The sequence below is a fragment of the Marmota marmota genome, unplaced genomic scaffold (assembly GCF_001458135.2).
Source record: "Marmota marmota marmota unplaced genomic scaffold, marMar, whole genome shotgun sequence".
NCBI lineage: Eukaryota > Metazoa > Chordata > Mammalia > Rodentia > Sciuridae > Marmota > Marmota marmota.
This window is the reverse complement of record NW_026000142.1, coordinates 7152433-7172549: the sequence shown is the minus strand read 5'-3', so window position 1 is coordinate 7172549 and position 20117 is coordinate 7152433. Positions and strand designations below refer to the sequence as shown.

Genomic DNA, 20117 nt, shown 5'->3' with positions numbered 1-20117 from the left:
TTTAATCTATAAGACCCAGTTACAAGTTTTAGCCAGAAAAATTATGTTAATAATATAAGTAAAACTATAAGTAGAAATAAATTAACAAGATGATGTAATATGTGTATAAAATTATAAAATCTGATCGAAAGGCATAAATTAGAACTAAAACATTGGTGAAATAGACCATTTTATGGATAAAAAGTTTCAATATCACAACATCAATTTTACATAAATGTACCTATAAATTCCATGCTATTTGAACACATTGTTAGAGTAACCCAATAAATGGATCCTAAAATTAATTTGGAGAGGTTAAAGACTAAAAAGAGCACAGAATTTTATTTAGAAGAGAAAGTAGGAGATCAAGGGACTTACATAGCTTATGTCAAGGTTTACTCCAAAGCATTGACAGTTAAACAAAGTGATTGCTTAGAAATAAAACAATCACATTAGTGGAACAGGATAGAGAATCTCAGAAATGGATGTTTACATGTAAGAAAGAGGCAGACTGAAAGTCAATGGACAAGCAGTGGGTGAATAGTGTTGCCAGAATTTGTTATCCATAAAATATTTTTAAACTATATTTAGCACACATAATATAAAAACTGTATTCCAAATAAATTTTAGACCTTAAGATAAAGATCAACGCTGCAAAACATTTAAAGAAAATATGGAAAATATTTTTATTAACTCAAAATCAAGAAGGGTTTTTTTAAATATGACACTAAAAGCACAGCCAAAATTGAAAAAGATTAAAAATTAAATTGTAATTTAAATCTTCTACATAGTAAAATAGATCATAAACAAGGTAACAGGATGAGCCAAACAGGAAAAAATATTTTGAGGCCAATTAATTGAAAGGATTAATGTCTAGGACAGCAATTCTAAAACTTTTGGATCCATAAGAATTTATAGTCTTAAAATTGTTCAGGGTTTCAAAGAGCTTTTCTGTTATTAATCATATAGATAATATCATCCATGGTTCCTGAGCCAGACTTTGAGAATCACTATTTTAGAATAAAGAATTCCCTTAATTTAATAAGTAAAGACATAGATGTCACTAGATGAAAAAAATAACAATAGCTGCAAGATATAAATAAACAATTTCCATTACAGGAAATCCAAATGCCCCCAAATTTTTTATAACTATTTAGTAGCCTTAGTATTCAAAAAAATTTCAATTAAAAATGATAAAATATGTTTTCATATGTAAGGGCTAACAAAAATTTTTAAATATAGTATTATAACTGTGACTGTTTGCAACAGTAGTAATTATTATCTATTATCTGTGGGTACATAAATGTTCACCTTTTGGAGGAAAAAATGAACAATATTTAATAAAGTTTCAGCTGTCCATACAGTGATATTCATAAATTTCCCTTCTAGATATTATCTTAAAGAAGCATCAGTAGACTTGAATAAGGTTAGCAAGGCATTTAAAACAACCTAATAGAGGAAGCAGAAGAATAAATTGTAGTATTTAGTACAATGGAATTTACAATAACAATTAAAATAGTTGACCAATTTACATTAAAAAATCACAGAACTATATAATCTATAACATTGACCAATAAGTTTTAGGATTATATATAGAACACAGAAATTGTAAAACTTCATAAAATATATCATTTTGGGGAATATATATGAACATATATATTTAAGAAAAAAATAAAAGCATGCCACAGTCATAACTATACTTTGGAAGAGAGTGCACTGCTAAGACAGGGAGACATGGGATTAGGAAGGAATGTAATAGGACATCAAGTTTATATCATTTATTCATTGACAAGCAAAGTAAAACTTAAGCAAACCTGACTAAATGGCATATTTATTGGAATTACATGATAGGTAACTGAATATTTTTTAGTTATTTTACATGCCTGTCTGTATATTTGATATTCCATGATACTTTAAAAGCAAACCATAAAATTAAATTACAAAGTGGTATGATAGCAGGCATGTAATTTTAGTTGAGATTTAGGTGCATAACTACATTGATACAATATTTGCAGGGCAACTTCCAGACAATAAATTGACATTTGACTCTTCAGAAATGGACTTCTTATCCCTTTTCAACTGTTCATAAAAATTTTGTTAGCCCTCTGTCACCACGATTGTTCTGGGCAATAGAATACTCCTGTCAATGTTTACTGTGTCCCTGCAGATGGACAGTGCTATGAGTATAAATGGATGGCCAGTGCGTGGAAGGGCTCTTCCCGAACAGTCTGGTGTCAAAGGTCAGACGGTGTAAATGTAACAGGTAAACCTCCAATTTCTCTTTGCCTTTAAAAGTATTCTTATAACACAAATGTAATTGATTAAAGAAATTAAGAAGGATACAAGAATAATCTTTCAGTTTCCAACACATGGCTGAGATTAGTACGCCTCAACTCTATACATATGTGGTACCAATGACAAATTATTTTACTTCATGATGTTTCATATTCTCTCCCACTGATAGATAGCCCTTTTTGATATTACTGCTAGAACTTATTTAATTAAAATACTATCTAATTCTAATAAATTATTTATATAAGTATTTTCAGATTTGTTTTACAAGCATTTTATATATTAATAATTTACTACTTAAAAAAAACATTTTTGTACTATTTGTACTTGTGCATCTTAAAGCTAATATAAATGCAGACCAAAAATACTATCAGGGGAGCATGATTATACCAATCCACATACTTGCTTGAATTCAGATATCTGTTACTTTTAACTTTTTACTAATTAGTAGTCAAGACCTGCTGATAAATCTGGAACCCAGAGCATCTGAAAATCCTCTTTAGTGTTCCCACCCCCAAATTATTATACTTCTAAAGAAGAAAGCCTAAAGAAATTATTTTAATTGTATTTTGATCTAAATATACCTCCAAAGAATTACCCTAAGATGCAGATACTAAAAGGTTCTTTGTATGAGCTCAGGAAATTTGAGGGATCCCAAGGACCCATTAAAAGGGAAAAAAAACTTTGGTGCTAGATACATAGTGAATCACACTGCGAATTTCCTAAGAAACAATGAAGTTTGGAACCAGATTCAACCTCAGACATGTGAACCCAAAAATCTAATGTCTCTCCTTAAACCATTTCTTTTCATAGATCTAATATACAGGAAGCTCCATAGCATAGCAGCAGCAGTATTGAAAATAAACTGCTCAGGGCTCCTGTTGACTGGCTTCTATTGTTTTGACCCTCCTCGTGCATTTGGATGCCTCAGAGTAATGTCCATTTATAAATTTAACTTTAATATATATGGTAAGATAATAGGAGCAGGGATCAATATGCTTCTTGAAAAGCATCAATTTTATATTGAATTTTAAATTACCCAGATTTATTGAAACCTAATTACTTATTTCCTCCCTGTGAAAACTAGAACAGCATGTCAAATTGCTTTCTTGATTTTTCACATGAGAAAGCTATATCAGGAAACCCTTGACAATAGCATCTCCCAGTGGACACATGTATAAGAAAGAAAAGACACTTTACTAGAAAACTCTTGGCTTTTTCCACAGGGTTGTTTTAGAGGAGAAAAATCTGCCCAAACCCCATTAGAAGAAGAGTACGATGAAAAGAGCACTAGATAGGGGAGCATGGGCTTTCTGAACCAGAAGGTGTACAAAGGTCACCCACTCAACTCAGAGATTGGAAATTAAGGTCTACATTCTTCTTCAAACTATTCTAAGGGAATTTAACATCTTTGCCAGAGGGTCCTGTTAGTTTGCATTTTTTCCAATATGGATGCAAATATTTGTCTACCCTTTTATTATATGTAAGAAGCTCTTTTCCCACTGCATTTGGGACTATTTCCCCAAAGCAGAGTAAAGTCAACCTTTAAAGTCTTTTTTATAGAAATCATATTTTAATTTCTTTTCAATGCAATAGTGTCCAATGTATTTCTTTTTTTTTCCCTAATGCAGTCTAGTACCAAAAAGCCAAAGTGCAAATAATTTGTGATAAACTCTATGTACATTCTTCTTCCATCTTTTAGGAGAGATAAGATTCTTTATGAGAGCTATACAAGCCTGTAAAGTACATTACCTATCTGGGTCAATTGCTTTAATTTATAAATTGTCCCTATAAAAACTTGAGATACTTCTTTCCTTTTCTTCATGTGTTTAATGATAATAACTTATATGGCCACTTAACTCCAATTGCCTTGCAATTGCTAACTGTGTGTTCATAACAATTTTTCCATGAATATTTTGTATTTGTAATGCAGAAAGACAAAGCATTAACAATAGACACCTTTGATTAAATCCAGAGGGTCATCAATTCCATAAATAAAGAAAAATTTGCTTGGCTAAAATTCTATTAAAATGAACAAATATAATTTAAAACTATGGGTTCCTTCCTGTTGACCAATTATTATTTACTTCATACATCTATTCCCATCTTTAATACATCACAACAGGCACAGTTGGTACTGTGCTAGAAAACAAAGAAGAGTAAATTGGTACAATATCAAGTTAAGGAAATAATACACATAAAGATGCCCCCCATACCCTACAATAAGAGAAGTAATGATTTTTCTCAAAATGAAATATGCATTATCAAAAATACATTTATGTGGTAGTCACATAATTTAAAGAGTTATTTCAAGGGACTTAAAAATATTATTTCAAATAGCCAAGAAAGAATTTGAACTTTAAAAGAAAATTAAATTTGCTTTTCAATTGTTGAGCTTGGCTTCAGGAACTATTGACAGAAGGAGGTTGTGTGCCACTAGTATTTTCAAGAGAGCAGCTATAAAATCATCTTTTTGACAAACATATTGAATAGCTACTAAGTGCCAGACCCTGTCCTCCCAGAGTGAGTAAAAAGGGCTTCAAGTTGTTAAATAAAGTGATAAAGATCAACCCAATATTTCACGGAGAGAAAAATCCTAGGTATTCCCAAATGGTTCAAAATTCAAAGACAAGTCTATAACAACAATATTTTTTTATCTTAGCAAGAAATGCTATTTGCTAAAATATGATTTTTGGTCCTGCAGGGGGCTGCTTGGTGGTGAGCCAGCCTGATGCTGATAGGTCTTGTAACCCCCCGTGCACTCAGCCTCATTCATACTGCAGTGAGGTATGTGTGAATTCATGAAGATGCACAAGTTGCCTCCATCCTTTATCACCCTTCTATGTAGTTCCTCCCCAAAACATGTCTTAAGATACAAAAATTCTATTTTTAGACCGCTTTTTTAAAGCAATGTAAATAATTCTGAATGTGCCTACTTTTAGAATAACTTTATTTAAACCCCAAAAGTAGAGATGTTTAAATGTAGTTAAGACAGAAATTACATTGTGAAATCTCTCAAACAATCCTTCTTTGAAATTCTCCAAGTACAGTTTGTTGTGCTTTCAAAGATTCTCTTGCATGCCTAGTAGAACTCTTCTTGTTCTCCTGCAGACAAAGGCATGCCGCTGTGAAGAGGGGTACACTGAGGTCATGTCTTCTAACAGCACACTCGAGCAATGCACACTTATCCCTGTGGTGGTGATACCCACCATGGAGGACAAGAGAGGAGATGTGAAAACCAGTCGGGCAGTACATCCAACCCAGCCCTCCAGTAACCCAGCAGGACGGGGCAGGACCTGGTTTCTGCAGCCATTTGGGCCAGGTGAAATGAGTAGACAGTGATGATTCAGAATATTTTATTTAGACATTTAGCCAGTGGCAAAGGATTTTTTTTTAATAAGCAAATATTTTCACATGAGTTATTATTGTTTCATCTAAACATGAGCTATTATTATTTCATTTATTCTGATATTCATTTTATTTATTCTGATATGACCATCTAGTCACTTATCTTTTTATTTTATTATATGTGAAGCCACTTATGCCCAAAGTTTACAGAAATGAAATTACTTTCTTCTGAGAAAAATTTTAGGATTGATATTACTCATTTCAATCCTAGTCCTGAAGTTACAAGTATAATTAGTTGTATACTGAGATACAGTGATGAAAATATGAATTAGGAAAAAGTATACTGTCATTCAGAATTGTGACAAATAATAGTATATAGACATTTGAGAATTTTCTATTTGATCACAAAGAATTAATACTTAGGACCTTAACTAGGAACTTGAGTAATGCAGTCTTCTGCCAGGGGCACTTGGTAGCCAACAATTTATATCAGCCCTAAAAGTTGTCATATTCAAAAATCTCAGAATCTGTACTAGCACCAGATACACCGGAGTAGGGGTGGAGCCTTCCTTTCTTTATGACTGACCAGACCATTTTCATATTAAATAGATAGCTCTTAACATCTCTCTTAATGGACTTGAAGCCTACACAGGTAAAAGCTTGAAGGCCTGCTGAAGTGGTATAAAGTGCTACTCCTCCTACTCTGCACATTTTCTTTCCCCGTTTGGATTCAATCACACACTCAGCCCTGGAACTAACCTGGTGCTCGAAAATGTCCCACAAGCGTTATATTAAGATCAGGCCACTTTTTCTCACAACCTAAAGGTATCACTAGTTCATAACTAAAGGAAATCTCCAGGCACAGCCAGGCATAGTCTACTTTATAGCTCCATTAGGAACATGAGAAAAGGAAGAAAGGAATTTGCGTAGCTGTTTCTAATCAGTTAAGTCAAAATACCTTCTCCTATTGAAGAATTAGTATTAAAGTATTTTAAATATTTGTGATTAATTTTATCTACACTATTCCTGTTTAAATTAGGTTTTTAGCCAAAAATACAGCTTATTTTGCAAAACTGACTTGTCTGTGTAAGTTTAGTAAACTCTTCTCTCAGTGTTCATGATGTGGACTAGCAGATGGCCATAAGTAATCTTGACTTTCAAGTGAATCTTCTCACATTAAAACCATGCTTTTAAAAAGGGAAAATATTAATAAATATTAAAGAATATTACTGTAATTATTTTAAATTTAATATATCATTTCCCAAAAAAATAAGAATTTTAATATATTTAAAAGGTGCATATCTTGGAAAGTAGCAGAAATTCTTTGCTTTATGAAAAACCCAAATACTTGTTGAAAAATTTTCAGGGCAGAGGAACCCAATAGTGGAAACGCTCTTTTGATTCTATACTCAGCTGAAATTTTTTTTTTTTTTGAAAAATCTTTAGGATTGAAACGAAACAATATTTAGAATATTAATTGGGATTTTTTTTCTGCAAATGACCCTCTAAGTTGGTCCAGCTCCAGGCCAGAAACATTGTACATTATGCATTTGCTTCTGAAGCCTTACAACTATTGAATAAACTAGAGTCTCCATGGGGTCAATTTGCCCAATCTATAATTTTAACATTAATATCATATATTTAATTATACACATGCAACAGAAAATACGTTGATGTTGGGATCAAATTAAGTTAGGCAACATCATTAATAGAATCTTGTGTTTGAAGTTTATTCAGAGCATAGAACTGAGAAGTTCAAAGAGAATACGACCAGAAAAACAAATTAGAAAAGATCCTGTCATGCCTAATTCCATATAATAGAAAAGGAAGCAGTAAAATTTAGAAATACTTTTATGTTATTCAAAATGGATTCTTTGCAAATGATATTTGTCAAATCAATTTTAAAACATACTGTAGATGCAGACAAGACAGATAATTAATCACAAAAAAAAAATGTTAAATATATTCACTTTCATCTGTAACTAAAACATTAAAATGACAGAGTTAGTGTTCAAATACCTGTGTGTATCAACTGTAGATTGTGGAACTTTCTTAAAATTGGACGACTTTTAATCTTTTCTTATAAGTGTCATTCTCAAAATTCGTAGGAAATCATAAGACAGTGTCTATGTAAATAGCACATACATTGAATCTGAAGTAAAAGTCAGCTAAAAAGCAGCAGAAGTTTAGACATATAAACCTTACATCTGAATACAAATACTATTTGCTACTTTTCAATTCAATTTCATTGCTAATTTATCTTTAACAAAGCAGCATCTAACTCATAATACAGATTTACAATAATCAATAACTGTGCTGAAGCACTAATTCATTTTGAGTTTTGAATTGGTCATATGTGATTGGTCATTGGTCATAGTTAAAGACTGTCATATGTATTCCAGACCAATGTAAATTAATGCCTAATATCCATTCCTCTTAGATGGGAGACTAAGGACCTGGGTTTACGGTGTAGCCGCTGGGGCATTTGTGTTACTCATCTTTATTGTCTCCATGATTTATCTAGCTTGGTGAGTGTTTAAATGTTTAAAAATTTAATGTCTCTATTTCAAAGAAAACACTTTTAGTTGCCTATAACTCTGGAAAAAAAACTAATGCCTGAAATAAGTATACTGTATTTATTCACTGTTCACATAAAATTCTAAATAAATAAGACTTTAGTCTTAAAAATCTAAAAAAATCTGGGCCATGTAAGTCTCTTGAGATAAATCAGAATTGTTTTAGATCATCTTTTCAAGTTTGCTACCTTGTAAGTATACCAAGAAAGATGCTTTATATGGACTGTGGTGAATTATACATTTTTATATTGAATTACTACTGGAGAAAGATGTTATGGTAATACATAATCTTATTCAATCATCTTGGCAAACATGTATCATTTATAAATTGTACATTATTTATAAAGTTTTGTGGCCAAGTACAGATGATTATACTATAATCTTGCTTCTGTTGTTTGTACTAAAGGACACAAGGATAATTTGTCTTTTAGAGGATAGTAAAATACTTGAAACTTATTTAACATTTTTTCCAAAACACAAAACTGTGAAATTTAGAGACCAGAACGCCAAATTCTAAGGTTGAATTTAGTATGGCAGGAAAGTGGGCAATTTAGGTTGATCAATTAATTTTGCTTATTTTTAAAATATAAGATGATAAAAATTACAATTGAAGATTGATATTTTCTTTCTCCCAATTTTAATGAATTTCTTACAGCAAAAAGCCAAAGAAACCCCAAAGAAGGCAAAACAACCGACTGAAACCTTTAACCTTAGCTTATGATGGAGATGCAGACATGTAACACTTAACTTTCCTGGCAACAACCAGTTTTGGCTTTCTGACCTTGTTGTAGATATCCAGAGGCTGCAGCAACATTATCCAAACTCTGTGGATTATAATTCACTTTAACTTAAAATAAAAGAAAATGAAAATGAAAATCATGCTGCCACTGAGCTATTCAAGATAGCACCACTAACATATAATCCAACAACATTCAGAATTCTAGAAGTTTGTCATCTTTTATGTCATCTTTTCTGAAATCTACCAATTGAAAAACCACTTTCATTTCTAAAATATAGTGGTAAAATTGGCCATTGGATGCCCGACACAAGGCTGTTTGCAATGATAGCCCACAGAACATTCTAGCATGAAGAGTTTGTAACAAGACCTCTACAATACTACAGTAAAGCATAACAACATATATACTCAATTGATTGACACACATTGTAATGTCATATTATATACTTGTCAATAAGCAACTTTAACAGTGAAGAAGAGAAAAGTTCCAAGCTAAACAGAAAATCCATTGAATAAGTTCAGCATCTTCCTGGTTTGATGGTTGCTTTTATTGACCTGCATTTCAGAGACAGAGACTCTTTTATAAGACTCACTCTTGGCTCTCTCCAATGTACGAATGCTGGACATGTACTAGTATCTTAGAAGAAAGAGTCCTCAAGTTCAGTATTTTATAGTGGTTATTGTCTGGAAAGCTAAATTGCTTGTGTTGATACATTTCTACTTTCCCTGATTTTCAAACTGGTTGCCTGCATCTTTTTTGCTTATGGAAGGCACATTTTTGCACTATATTAGTGCAGCATGATAGACACTTACTTAACCAATATGCCATAGAAACTGCCTCTTTTCATATGGGATGAAGACATCTTTGCCAAGAGTGTCATGGAGACTTCTGCAAGTTCTTGTATCCTGAAGAGAGTAAAGTTCAGTTTGGATGGCAACAGGATGGATTCAGCGGTTACCTGCTGTATACACTGTTCCTTGGCTCTGCAGCCATTGTAAAACTGACAACATAGTGGTATCTTAAGCCCATTAACCCCCCAAAAGGTGGATCCCTCTAGTTGGTTTGTAATTGTTCTTTGAAGGCTCTTTATGACTAGATTTTTATATTTGTTATCTTTGTTACAAAAAGAAAAGAAAAGAAAAGAAAAAAAGAAACTGCTTGTCTTTTCAATTTCAGGAAGATGGAGAAGAAGGTAATCTCATCAATGATTTTTGTAACTAAAAGAAATCAAAAGTATGTGTTGATTTTTCTTTCTCCCTGATTTGCTCTCTCGGTTTCAGAGTGAAGGACTGTCTTGTAGGCAGTATGTCAAAATCCATAGTCTTTTGTCTTTCTTACTAGTAAAATTTGAACCAGTCTTTTATTGTAGAATTTCAAAACCTAAACTTTAAAAAATATATATATTAGAAATCTAGACCAAGGGCGGCAACCCTTTTCTATAAAGGATCAGACAGTAATTATTTTCAGCCCGGTCTTCATTGCAGTTTCTCAACTCTGACATTGTATAATGTTGCCAGAGATGACACAAAAGAAGAAAAAGGATGAATATGGCTGTTTTCCAGAAAAACACTTTTTAAAAGCAGCCAGCACACCACATTTACAGATTCTAGTTTGCCGACAACCACTCCAGATGGTTTTAAGTCTAACTCTCCGTTGCATCTTTAGTTTTCATTCATTTATGCTCTGTCACCAGTGTTTAATTTCAAAGGTGAAAATTCAGGCATTAAACTTACATTGCACTAGAAGTAGTTATATTTGTCACAGATATAGCTCTGAGATTGCACAGTAGAACAGTTTCTAACTTAGGAGAACTCCGTTTTATGAAAAGAAAGCTTGAATGGTGACCTTAAAAAGCAGCACTGTTTTTTAGGCAATATTGACTGTAACAACCTTTGGGATCAGGGAGAATGTTAGGTTTTCATGTCTTTTAAAAACTGTAAGCAAGTTATTTCATCTTAAACATAGTCATGTAGCTATAAAAGTGCTTGGGATTATAAAGCATTTTCCCCTCACATAGTATACAGTGGATTTTGATCTCCCCCTGCTGTCTACTAGAGTATTTGCAAAGATTACAAAAGAGATTAGAATGTCCCCCAAATGAAAATATTTCTACATATTGCAATAGGAACTGTTGTAAGCATTCATTCTTTATCCAATATTCACTATATTAAGCAATGGAAATATTTCAAAGATAACAGGTAGTCAGTAAGATAAGAAATTTTATTTTAAACCAAGGACTCAACCATGGAAAAACATAAAAACAAAGTCCATTTTATCTTTTTTAATGGAAGAGAAAGAAGTAATATTGTTATTCTAAAATGGTGAGGGTCAATATATATACTCAGGAGGCTTCCAGATAATACTCAAATTGATCTCTTTGGTAAAATGTACTCCATTCATCCAAAATGGTTGAGAAAAAAATCTATTAAAATTACTTGAAAAATTGCAAAAGTCTTATGAAATGTATGCAACACCTAGTAATTTTGAAAAGGGGAATAGAATAAAATACTGTTCCTACAAAAGCTGTACTTAAGATATTATAAAATGTAATTTATTCAAAAGACAAATCAGTATTATCCTGCCTAGGTTGTAAGAAATAAATGAATTAAGAGATCAAAAATTATAAAGTGTTATAAAAATATAAGACATTATATCCCAAAATTGATGACATCTCACAGCACTATATATGTGGAAGACATTAGGTGCTATGTGAACCAATGCCAGGGAACATACTAGATGCTTATTGTTAATATAAATTAATACTAGATGGCCTCTTATGACGTGAAAAAAAGGGAAGATAATTATTTGGCCAGTTTGAACAAGTGGAGATTATCATATTTATGTTTGTTTTGTTTTTTGGCATGAGTTCATAATGAGTTAAATACTAGAAATTCATCAAAACCTTATTCTTTGTGCTCATTCTAAGAATTTAGGAGGTGAACATGGTAAATTGTCTACTAACACTTTTGCCTTGACAAAATGCTCTGAGCCCAAAAAGGTTTAGAGATACTGTTCTATAAGCATGAAGATCTGCTTGGTTTAAAAAAAAAAGAAAAGAAAAATATTGTTATATAATTATGTTGGACTATTTCAGTAGAAACCATGTAGAAGTGGCATACTTATCTCTCTTGAAAGGGACTGATTTGCTTATTTATCAATACCTCATTCAGTTCATTGACTATAATCCTAATTTCAAAGCCTTTTTGAGGACACTACAGTGGAGCTTAAGCTACTAAAGGGAGCGCATAAAAGCATGTCTCAATTACTTATAACTAAGCACAATTTACATATAAGAAATATTTATTGAATTATTACATGTAAAACACTCTGCTAGGCACCATGAAAACTAATAATGGCTTTTGGAAACATAGGTACCTAAGACATTCAGAAGAAGGAAAAGAAGCTTAAGGAGTAACAATAGCGCTTGAACACATTGTCCTTTACTCTGGATTTGCTTATAGATGTGGTTAGTATTTTTCTATATGTAATGTGACTTAGGACACGCTATCAAAAGCTTAATGTTTTTCCTCCTCCACCCCAGATAGATGGAAATGGTCATTGTGACTTAATCAGAAACCTGTAAAGTTCCTGGCCATTCAAAGATGAAGTCATTTCTTACATGAAGCCAGTGGCAACTCTCACATATTTATTTACCTCCTCCAACTTTGGTCCTTTATGATCTTCTCTTCCTGGTATCTCTCTACATTTCTCTCTTATCAATGACTGATCTTGTCTGTGTCCCTCAGAAGCACCTTCCACTGACCATGCTCAGTACTTTATTTAAAAAAAAAAAAAAGTAGAGAACACTTATATTTCCTTCCTGTTGGAATCAAAGTGTCACTTAGAGTGTGAGCATCTTGGTTAAACAGAATGCACTGGTCAAAGAAGTGAGAAAAGGGCAAGGAAAGCTGTGGAGGATGTGCAAAAGAAAAAAAAAAACTTTTTCTATTAAAAAAAAATACCGTCAATTCTTACCCTCGCTTTATTGGTGCCCTGTATCCTCTTAGCCCCCTGTTTCTGTCTGTGTCTCTGCTCACTTCCCACCCTACAAGACAGTGAGGGAGGCCTATGCTTTTCAGTACTGTGAAGCAAGAAGAACCCATTCCTAGGTGGGTTTGGGGTCTGAATATGCAAGGATCATGCTTCTCATGTTTCTTGCTCTATTTCCCTTCCAAGATGGAGGGTTCCAAAGGACAGCAGTCTGTGAACAACTCTAAGGGAATCTTGCAGAGCATGGTTTTCCTGGGTCTAGGTTAGATGTGAGAACCACACCTGCCTGTTCTGGTGATAATTGTTCCACCTGGTCCTACCCTCAGATGTCCTTGGCTGTGCAGCTAGACTTCAGGCATCTGACACTGGAGAGTGGGCCTTGCAAATGGTTATTCTTTTATGAAAAGGGTATTTTACAGTGTGAAATGATAATTCCATATCTAGCAAGGACACTGAAAAATGGTCATGCCTACTTTATTAAGTGAATAAAACAAATGCTAAGTGAATAGTTAATTTTGCAGGGTTGTTTGTTTGTTTGTTTGTGTATTTCTGCCAAGCCACACCATTAAACAGAAAGAATATGAAGAGTTTTAGTTTGTGGGAGTTAAGATTTTAGTGATCAAAAATCTCTATTCTATTTAGAATGTAACAAGGTGTCGTTTTTATGGTTGTGTTCTATAGGGTTTTTTTTTTTTCTTTAAGTAATAGCTTTTAGATTACCTATTTCAAGCCTCAATAAACTTTTCCCAACTACTTTTAAGGAATCTAATTGTGTTTACTTTTAGAAAATAAACATTTAGATTCCTTTTCTGGTACTTTTTCCTACCCATTTCTATAGCAATTTGAAGAGATCAGTATCTGCCATTGTAAAATACAACTTTAGTAAATTTATGATCTTTCTATAAATTATAATCCCCTAAATGTGTATTTTTGTTAATTTAACTACCTGAGTATTTATTTTGTTTAAATAAGGAGGCAGCTGTCTATGAGTTCTTTGTTAATATTACTTTGTAAATTGTGTAATTTATTTTAAATTATGTACATTTCTTTTATAACGCACAAAATGTCTATGTACAATTAACTACAGATTTGCAAATAAACAATGTCACTAAGCTTTATTCAGTTAATACAGAATGGCATGTGAAGATGTAATATGATTTTTTTACATTTTCATATGGATTATTTGTAAATAACTATATTGCTGAAAACATAAACATGGAAGTCATTTTCATTCTAATCATGTGATTATGTGTGTCTGTGTTTTAATTTGCTTCATAAATGTGGGTGGAATATTTTTTTCAGTGAATATCCAAATCACATTACTACTGATATTACCCTTTCCCGAGTATTTTTTTTAACAACTCCAATTTAGAAAGTTTGAAAAATTCAAATTTTGCCTTAAAAGTCAACTGAGGCCACAAGATTAATCATTAAGATCAAAGAACCTCTTGGTTACCGGTAAATTAAAAGAAGGCACTAGCAAAGAATGATGGAACACTCTAGAAGGAAGCACAGATCTTCCTGTCTCAGCAGTCTAAGGCTGTGTGTACCCCTCAAAGGCCAAACATGGAAATCAAGGCAGGCAATAACACACTAACCAATTCAGAAATGAGTGCACAACTTGGACAAATCACTGCCAGGGAAATTTATAGTTAAAACATTTTCTGAAGTAGCCATTTGCTAGGATGCAACTAAACGGAGAACCCTTTAATCTCATCATACATGAACCACTCAAAACCTGCAGCTAGCCTCCTATACCTGATGAAAAAATGGTGGGTGAGGGGTTGGCATTGAAGCTCAATGGTAGATTACTTGCCTTGCTCGTGCAAGGCCCTGGGTTTGATCCCCAGCTCCCCACCCAAATAAAGTAAGTTTTGGTCTCATTTTCTCTGCTGTTCATTACAATTGAATCTAGATAAAAGTTTTTAAAAAAATATATCAGATATTTCTTTCTATCTTGGCATTCAGAGTCTCATGACTTACTTCATTTTTTTTTATTTTGCAACTCCAATGGATGTCTTTAAACACAAATACAAACATGACTACTTTACATTCTACATTTGTTTCTTCTGTGTCCCTCGTGATTCTTTTTATTAAACTCTGAATTTATTACAAAGAACAGCAAACACACACTTCTATTTACCTCTCTCATCAGTGTCAACTACTCTGAAAAAGTACATACAAAAATGCATAAATGCAATCAGGCTTTCTGATAGTGTAATGATTTTTCTTTTTCTCAGGTCACTTCCTTTCCACCTTCCTCCATAGCAGTTCGATGCCAAGGTAACTCAAGTTAATAATCTGATGTGGATCTGCCATATTTCCCTCTTTGATCATATAATCTTAAAAACATGATGGTGGTGGGAAGCAAGGTGGATGGAGAGAGCAAAATGGGCCAAATTTAGTAGATGCAATTAAGAAGAGCTTATTTTTTCCCCCTGCTTTGCTATTCTCAAATATTGTAAAATGTCCTTCTCTTGGCAACTCCTAAGGCAGATTCCATAGCTTTCTGGCCACAGTTTGAATTATGAAAAAAAATCTCAATCCAGGTTAAGCCAAACATCAATCAACTCCCCTCATGGTTTTCATTTCCATCACTCCCAGCAAATTTAAGTCACTTTTCATCTTCTGGTATATATGTTGGCAATTGGATTCAATTTTCTACTAAATGTAATTTTTAAATGGCAATTCTAGTGATGCCATATATGAATGTTAATTTTAGGCCACCAAATAAATTTTAATTTTTCATTAAAGAAAAAATTTTCTGATTTATATTTTCCAACATTTTTTTTTCTTTGTATCATGAACAAAGTGCTCTTGCAATGGTCTCTGTCTTCTTACCATCCCTGCAGTGAGAGTGAGCTTTCTGTCTATGTTCTATCTCATTCCTTTGCACACTCACCCCTTGCTCATGTTAACCATTAGCATAGTGTTAAGTGGAAGTGATGAGGCTGGGTCCCAATCTCCTGTTAAAAGAACACTTTCCTCAGAGCTCCGTCCTTATCATCACCTCTGCCTGGAGCTCTTCCCTCCATATTGGGCTGGCCTCTCCCTCACTTCTTATAAATCTCTGCCCAGATGCCTCTTGGCGTGCATTCAGGTGTATTGAACCTGAGAAGCCGTCTTTGACTATTGTTGTCACTCCCCATCCTCCTCCTTTCTTGAGTCTTTCTTTTCAGCACCTTCCCTTGTATCTTCTTAGTTTTTTGGTTATTGTTGCTTTTATGTTCCCCCTCCCACACATGGAAGAAGATAGATATTTCTCTGTTTTGTTCTTTGTCTGGAATGATGCTCAGCACATAGAAGAATAATGTATTAAGGAATCCTTATAAGATGAATGATTGAGCAAATGAATCAGTGACCAGCAAAGTTTATGGACAAAGAGTAGCTACAGGTAAATAGCAGATCAGTAACAGAGGCCCTGTGGTTAAGAGACCAAATTCATCCAAAGCTTAAAGTTGTTAGTCCCCCACTGCTGTGAATAAGTTTTATTTTCATTTGTTAACCTAAACACTTCCCACCTTCAAAGACAATATGTTGTGACATGAACAGAATGATAGCAGAGCAGCTAGGAAATTAAAAAACAAAAGTAACTGAGAATGCCTTCTCAGAGAAGTGACATCTGAGGATATTCCAGTAAGATGTGGGGCAATGACATTTGCAAAACCATAATGAAAACAAGGTCGGTCAAAGACAAAATTCTATTGTCATTTTTTCTCCATTTAAATTGAATTGCATGGTTAATTCAACCAGGAGAAGGTTCATGGGGCTTCAAATACTGGAAAAGGAGGAAAGGGGCAATTGAAATTTTTTTAAAAAAGATTTTGTTCCAGAATAAAAAAGCAGTCTGATTATACTATTCAGTCTTAAATTAATTTTGTGATGTCAATAATAATCAAATTATACTCTATTTGCTTCAGAGCCTGAATAAGACAGAAAAAAAACCAAAATATAGTGACAATAATTCCAATAATTTGCTTTGGAGCAATAGAGGGGGCATTCATCAAACATGTGAACACATTAATAGAGCATTTAAAATTTATTCCTTGTAGAAAACAATGTCTTGATTTCCTCGCAACGTAAAGTCAATTTCAAAATCAGAGTCAACCAATAAGTACAGAAAGTAATATAAAGGAGAAAGCATGCATCTTAAGGGAAAGGAAAGGCTTATGTCCCAGTCTTCCATAAACAGTAGATAGAGTGAAAACCTGCCAATCACATTCCCATGACCCTCCAGCTGCTGCATTGACAGCTGATGACTATACCTTTTCACAATTTATAAAAGGTTTACTCAGTTATAGTATTTGTCTGCTAGGGTTTTTTCTCTTTCTTTCTTTTTTTCTTTCTTCTAATGGTTAATTCTTTTTACTATATATTTGCCAAAGGGTTACAAGACTTTCCTCTGATATCATTACCTTGCTCTCTATGAGGAAAATAGCTGATAAAGTTAAATCAAGAAAGCAGTATCCTGCATGTAGAAGGGCATAGTAGACAGGACTTTGATCTGATACTTGTATAAAAGACCTTTAAAATTCATTTGGCTATGCTCATGAATTATAATGTCTATATGTAGGAATCATAGGAAAATGAAATCAAAATGTATCTTATCATAAATGCAAAATGATAGACTAAGGCTGTGTCTGGTAGTCATTCTGACATAAATGTATGTTACAAAAAGATTAAAGCAACATTTGTTCAGCAATAAAAGCTAAAGAAGACTTTGATACAGTTCCCTCAGAATAGATACCATATTGGCTTTCAAAAATCAACAATTCCTAGTCAGAAATCTTCAAGTGTAATTATGGGTTCATAATCAAAGCAGATGTAGCAATAAATTGGTACACTATCTCACTTAGGCTAAAATGTCTTGTGTAGGAACAGCCCACTGGTAGGAAAGTAGAAGCAGCACCTTCCACTGACAATGATCACAGACTCCATATCTTACAAGTTTGCTAAGAAAAGGAAATGAGGGGCTGGGGTTGTGGTTCAGTGGTAGAGTGCTAGCCTAGCACATGTGAGCCCCTGGGGTAGATCCTCAGCACCATATAAAAATAAATAAATAAAGATACAATACCTTTGTGTCCAACTACAACTAAAAAATAAACATTAAAAAAAAAAGAAAAGGAAATTAAAAAGGAACCAAAACCTCTACTGAAAAGTCTATCTTACTTCCTGGGAAGATATGGACACAGAGCCAGAAGAACAGAGAAAGGAGTATAAATAGCTTTTGAACTTAAGAAAAATTTCTCATGAATATTCATATTTAAAGAAATAGTATTTGACCCAATGACCCAAGAGCTGGGAGAATAAGGCTTGACAATCCAGTCTTTTAATAAGAACAAAAGAGCTTCTTTATATTTTTATTAGTGGGAAAAGTATTGATTGAAATCAATGAAAGACAAAGTAGACAGATTTTTAATTGAAAATAAACTACTTTGACCTAGTAATTCCACTTCTTGTAATGTAGAATAAGGTGACACATAATGTGTGTGTGCATTTCATATACGTGTGTGTGAATAGAGATGACAGATGATGATAAATAATGATATACTACAAGGATATTTATTGTATCTTGTTTATAGTTGGAAAAGTATGGCAGCAACATAAATGGACTTAAATTATGAAAAGTTTAAATAAATAAACCATGGTGCACACATAAAACAAGATCCTATTTATAAGATTTTTTTACTTCTGTTCTTAATTTGTCAGAATTGAGGATTGGCAAAAAATAGTGAGGAATCACAGCACACACACATATGCACAAAATGTTTCTTAATTATGCATTATAATAGTCCTCAAGCCATTCATCATCATCATCATCATGACAGTGTTGGGGATTGAACCCAGGGCCTCGAACATTCTCAGCAATCCCTTTACTTCTGAGTTACATCACCAACCCAAGCCATTTATTTTAAATGTTACAAACTATTGATTTGAAATTGAGTCAAAATTTTTGCTACAGTCTGAAATTCAAAAATATTTCCTCCTAAATAATGTACTTCTAAAACCAACTTAAAAATCAATTATAATTGAGGACTCTTCCATTTGAAATTAAAGGAAAAATAATGCTAAGTATTTGTTATTTGGAAATGGGCATTTTGTCTGCCTAAATCCCTATCTTCCAAAGTAACTTTAAAAAAATTTTTGAAGTCTCTGACTTCTTGTTGTTAATGTGAGACTGAATTTTGGAAGCATCAAAGGAATAGCAAAACAGAATCATTTTTGCATTTTAGTAATTATCTGAAGTTAAATTTAATCAACTGAAAAGGAAGATTTCTGAGACATCAAGTAGAACAGCTGGAAAAAGCAGTCCCTTTTAGTCTGTAGCAGACAGTGCTTACCAAGTAATGAACAAACCATTGATAATTCTCCGCACTTAGAAAAACATAAAACACCAACCTGGAAGCACATAGAACCAATCGTTGTCTTTGTGATTAGATACCAGTCTCAAATTTTTAGGATAATGAAGGAGACTAGGAAAGAAATCTCAAAACAATGTGCATCAGAGCCTGGGGGGTGGGGGTGGGGGAATAAAATAAATGATGTAATCTAACGAGATTATTGCTATATATCTCCCAAAACACTCTATTAGAATTTGGCTGGGAAAAGCAAAAACAACAAATACATCAGAAGCTTTTATCTTTCATCCAGAGCTAGTTAAAGAAAATGGGAAATAATGGTGACTCAATACCAATGGTCAATACATGGGCAGGTGTAAAGAGAATACCATTTACCTCCTGAAAAGACTGAGTTCTAACATTCCCCCAGTTGCTTCACTAATACCATCACTGCAAGTCAAACTAGTTATACTACAGTACAGAGGGAATTACAGACAATTAAAGCTGAGAGCCTGAGAAAACCACTTCCTAAAGAGATGTCTGAAACCTTCTCTTGGGGAGATTAAGAAGTGTCATGTAAGTAATCCCCGAACATGGACAGTGGCAATAGTGTCTTTCTCTAGCCATTCACTCATTCAGTAATAATTATTGAGAGCCTACTCAATGCCAAGCACCATTTTGAGGCTTTGAAAACAGCAGGAAAAAAAAAAAAAAAGACGAAACTAGCCTTCAGGAAGCATGCATTCCATAAAGGGAAATGAGACAAGAAAAAAAGAAGGAAATTCAATGTGTCGGTTATTAAATGCCATTAAGAAAAATTAAGTAGGGTTCAGATGATGAAAAGCTTGGGAAAATGA

General features: G+C 33.3%; 1 protein-coding gene across 2 annotated transcripts in view; it reads left to right on the top strand.

The window, feature by feature from the left end:
• The window catches only part of Thsd7a (thrombospondin type 1 domain containing 7A), a 389770-nt gene extending 375611 nt beyond the window's left edge, over positions 1–14159 (top strand). Inside the window, exons 24-28 of one of the 2 annotated variants that reach the window (XM_048785998.1) lie at positions 2147–2242; positions 4976–5058; positions 5383–5593; positions 8060–8147; positions 8851–14159. In XM_048785998.1, coding sequence (XP_048641955.1) covers positions 2147–2242; positions 4976–5058; positions 5383–5593; positions 8060–8147; positions 8851–8935 — 563 coding nt within the window. In that variant the 3' untranslated portion in view covers positions 8936–14159. The remainder of the gene's footprint in view (positions 1–2146; positions 2243–4975; positions 5059–5382; positions 5594–8059; positions 8148–8850) is intronic. The other variant, XR_007341524.1, reaches the window with a different exon arrangement.
• The last annotated feature ends 5958 nt before the right edge of the window (positions 14160–20117 follow it).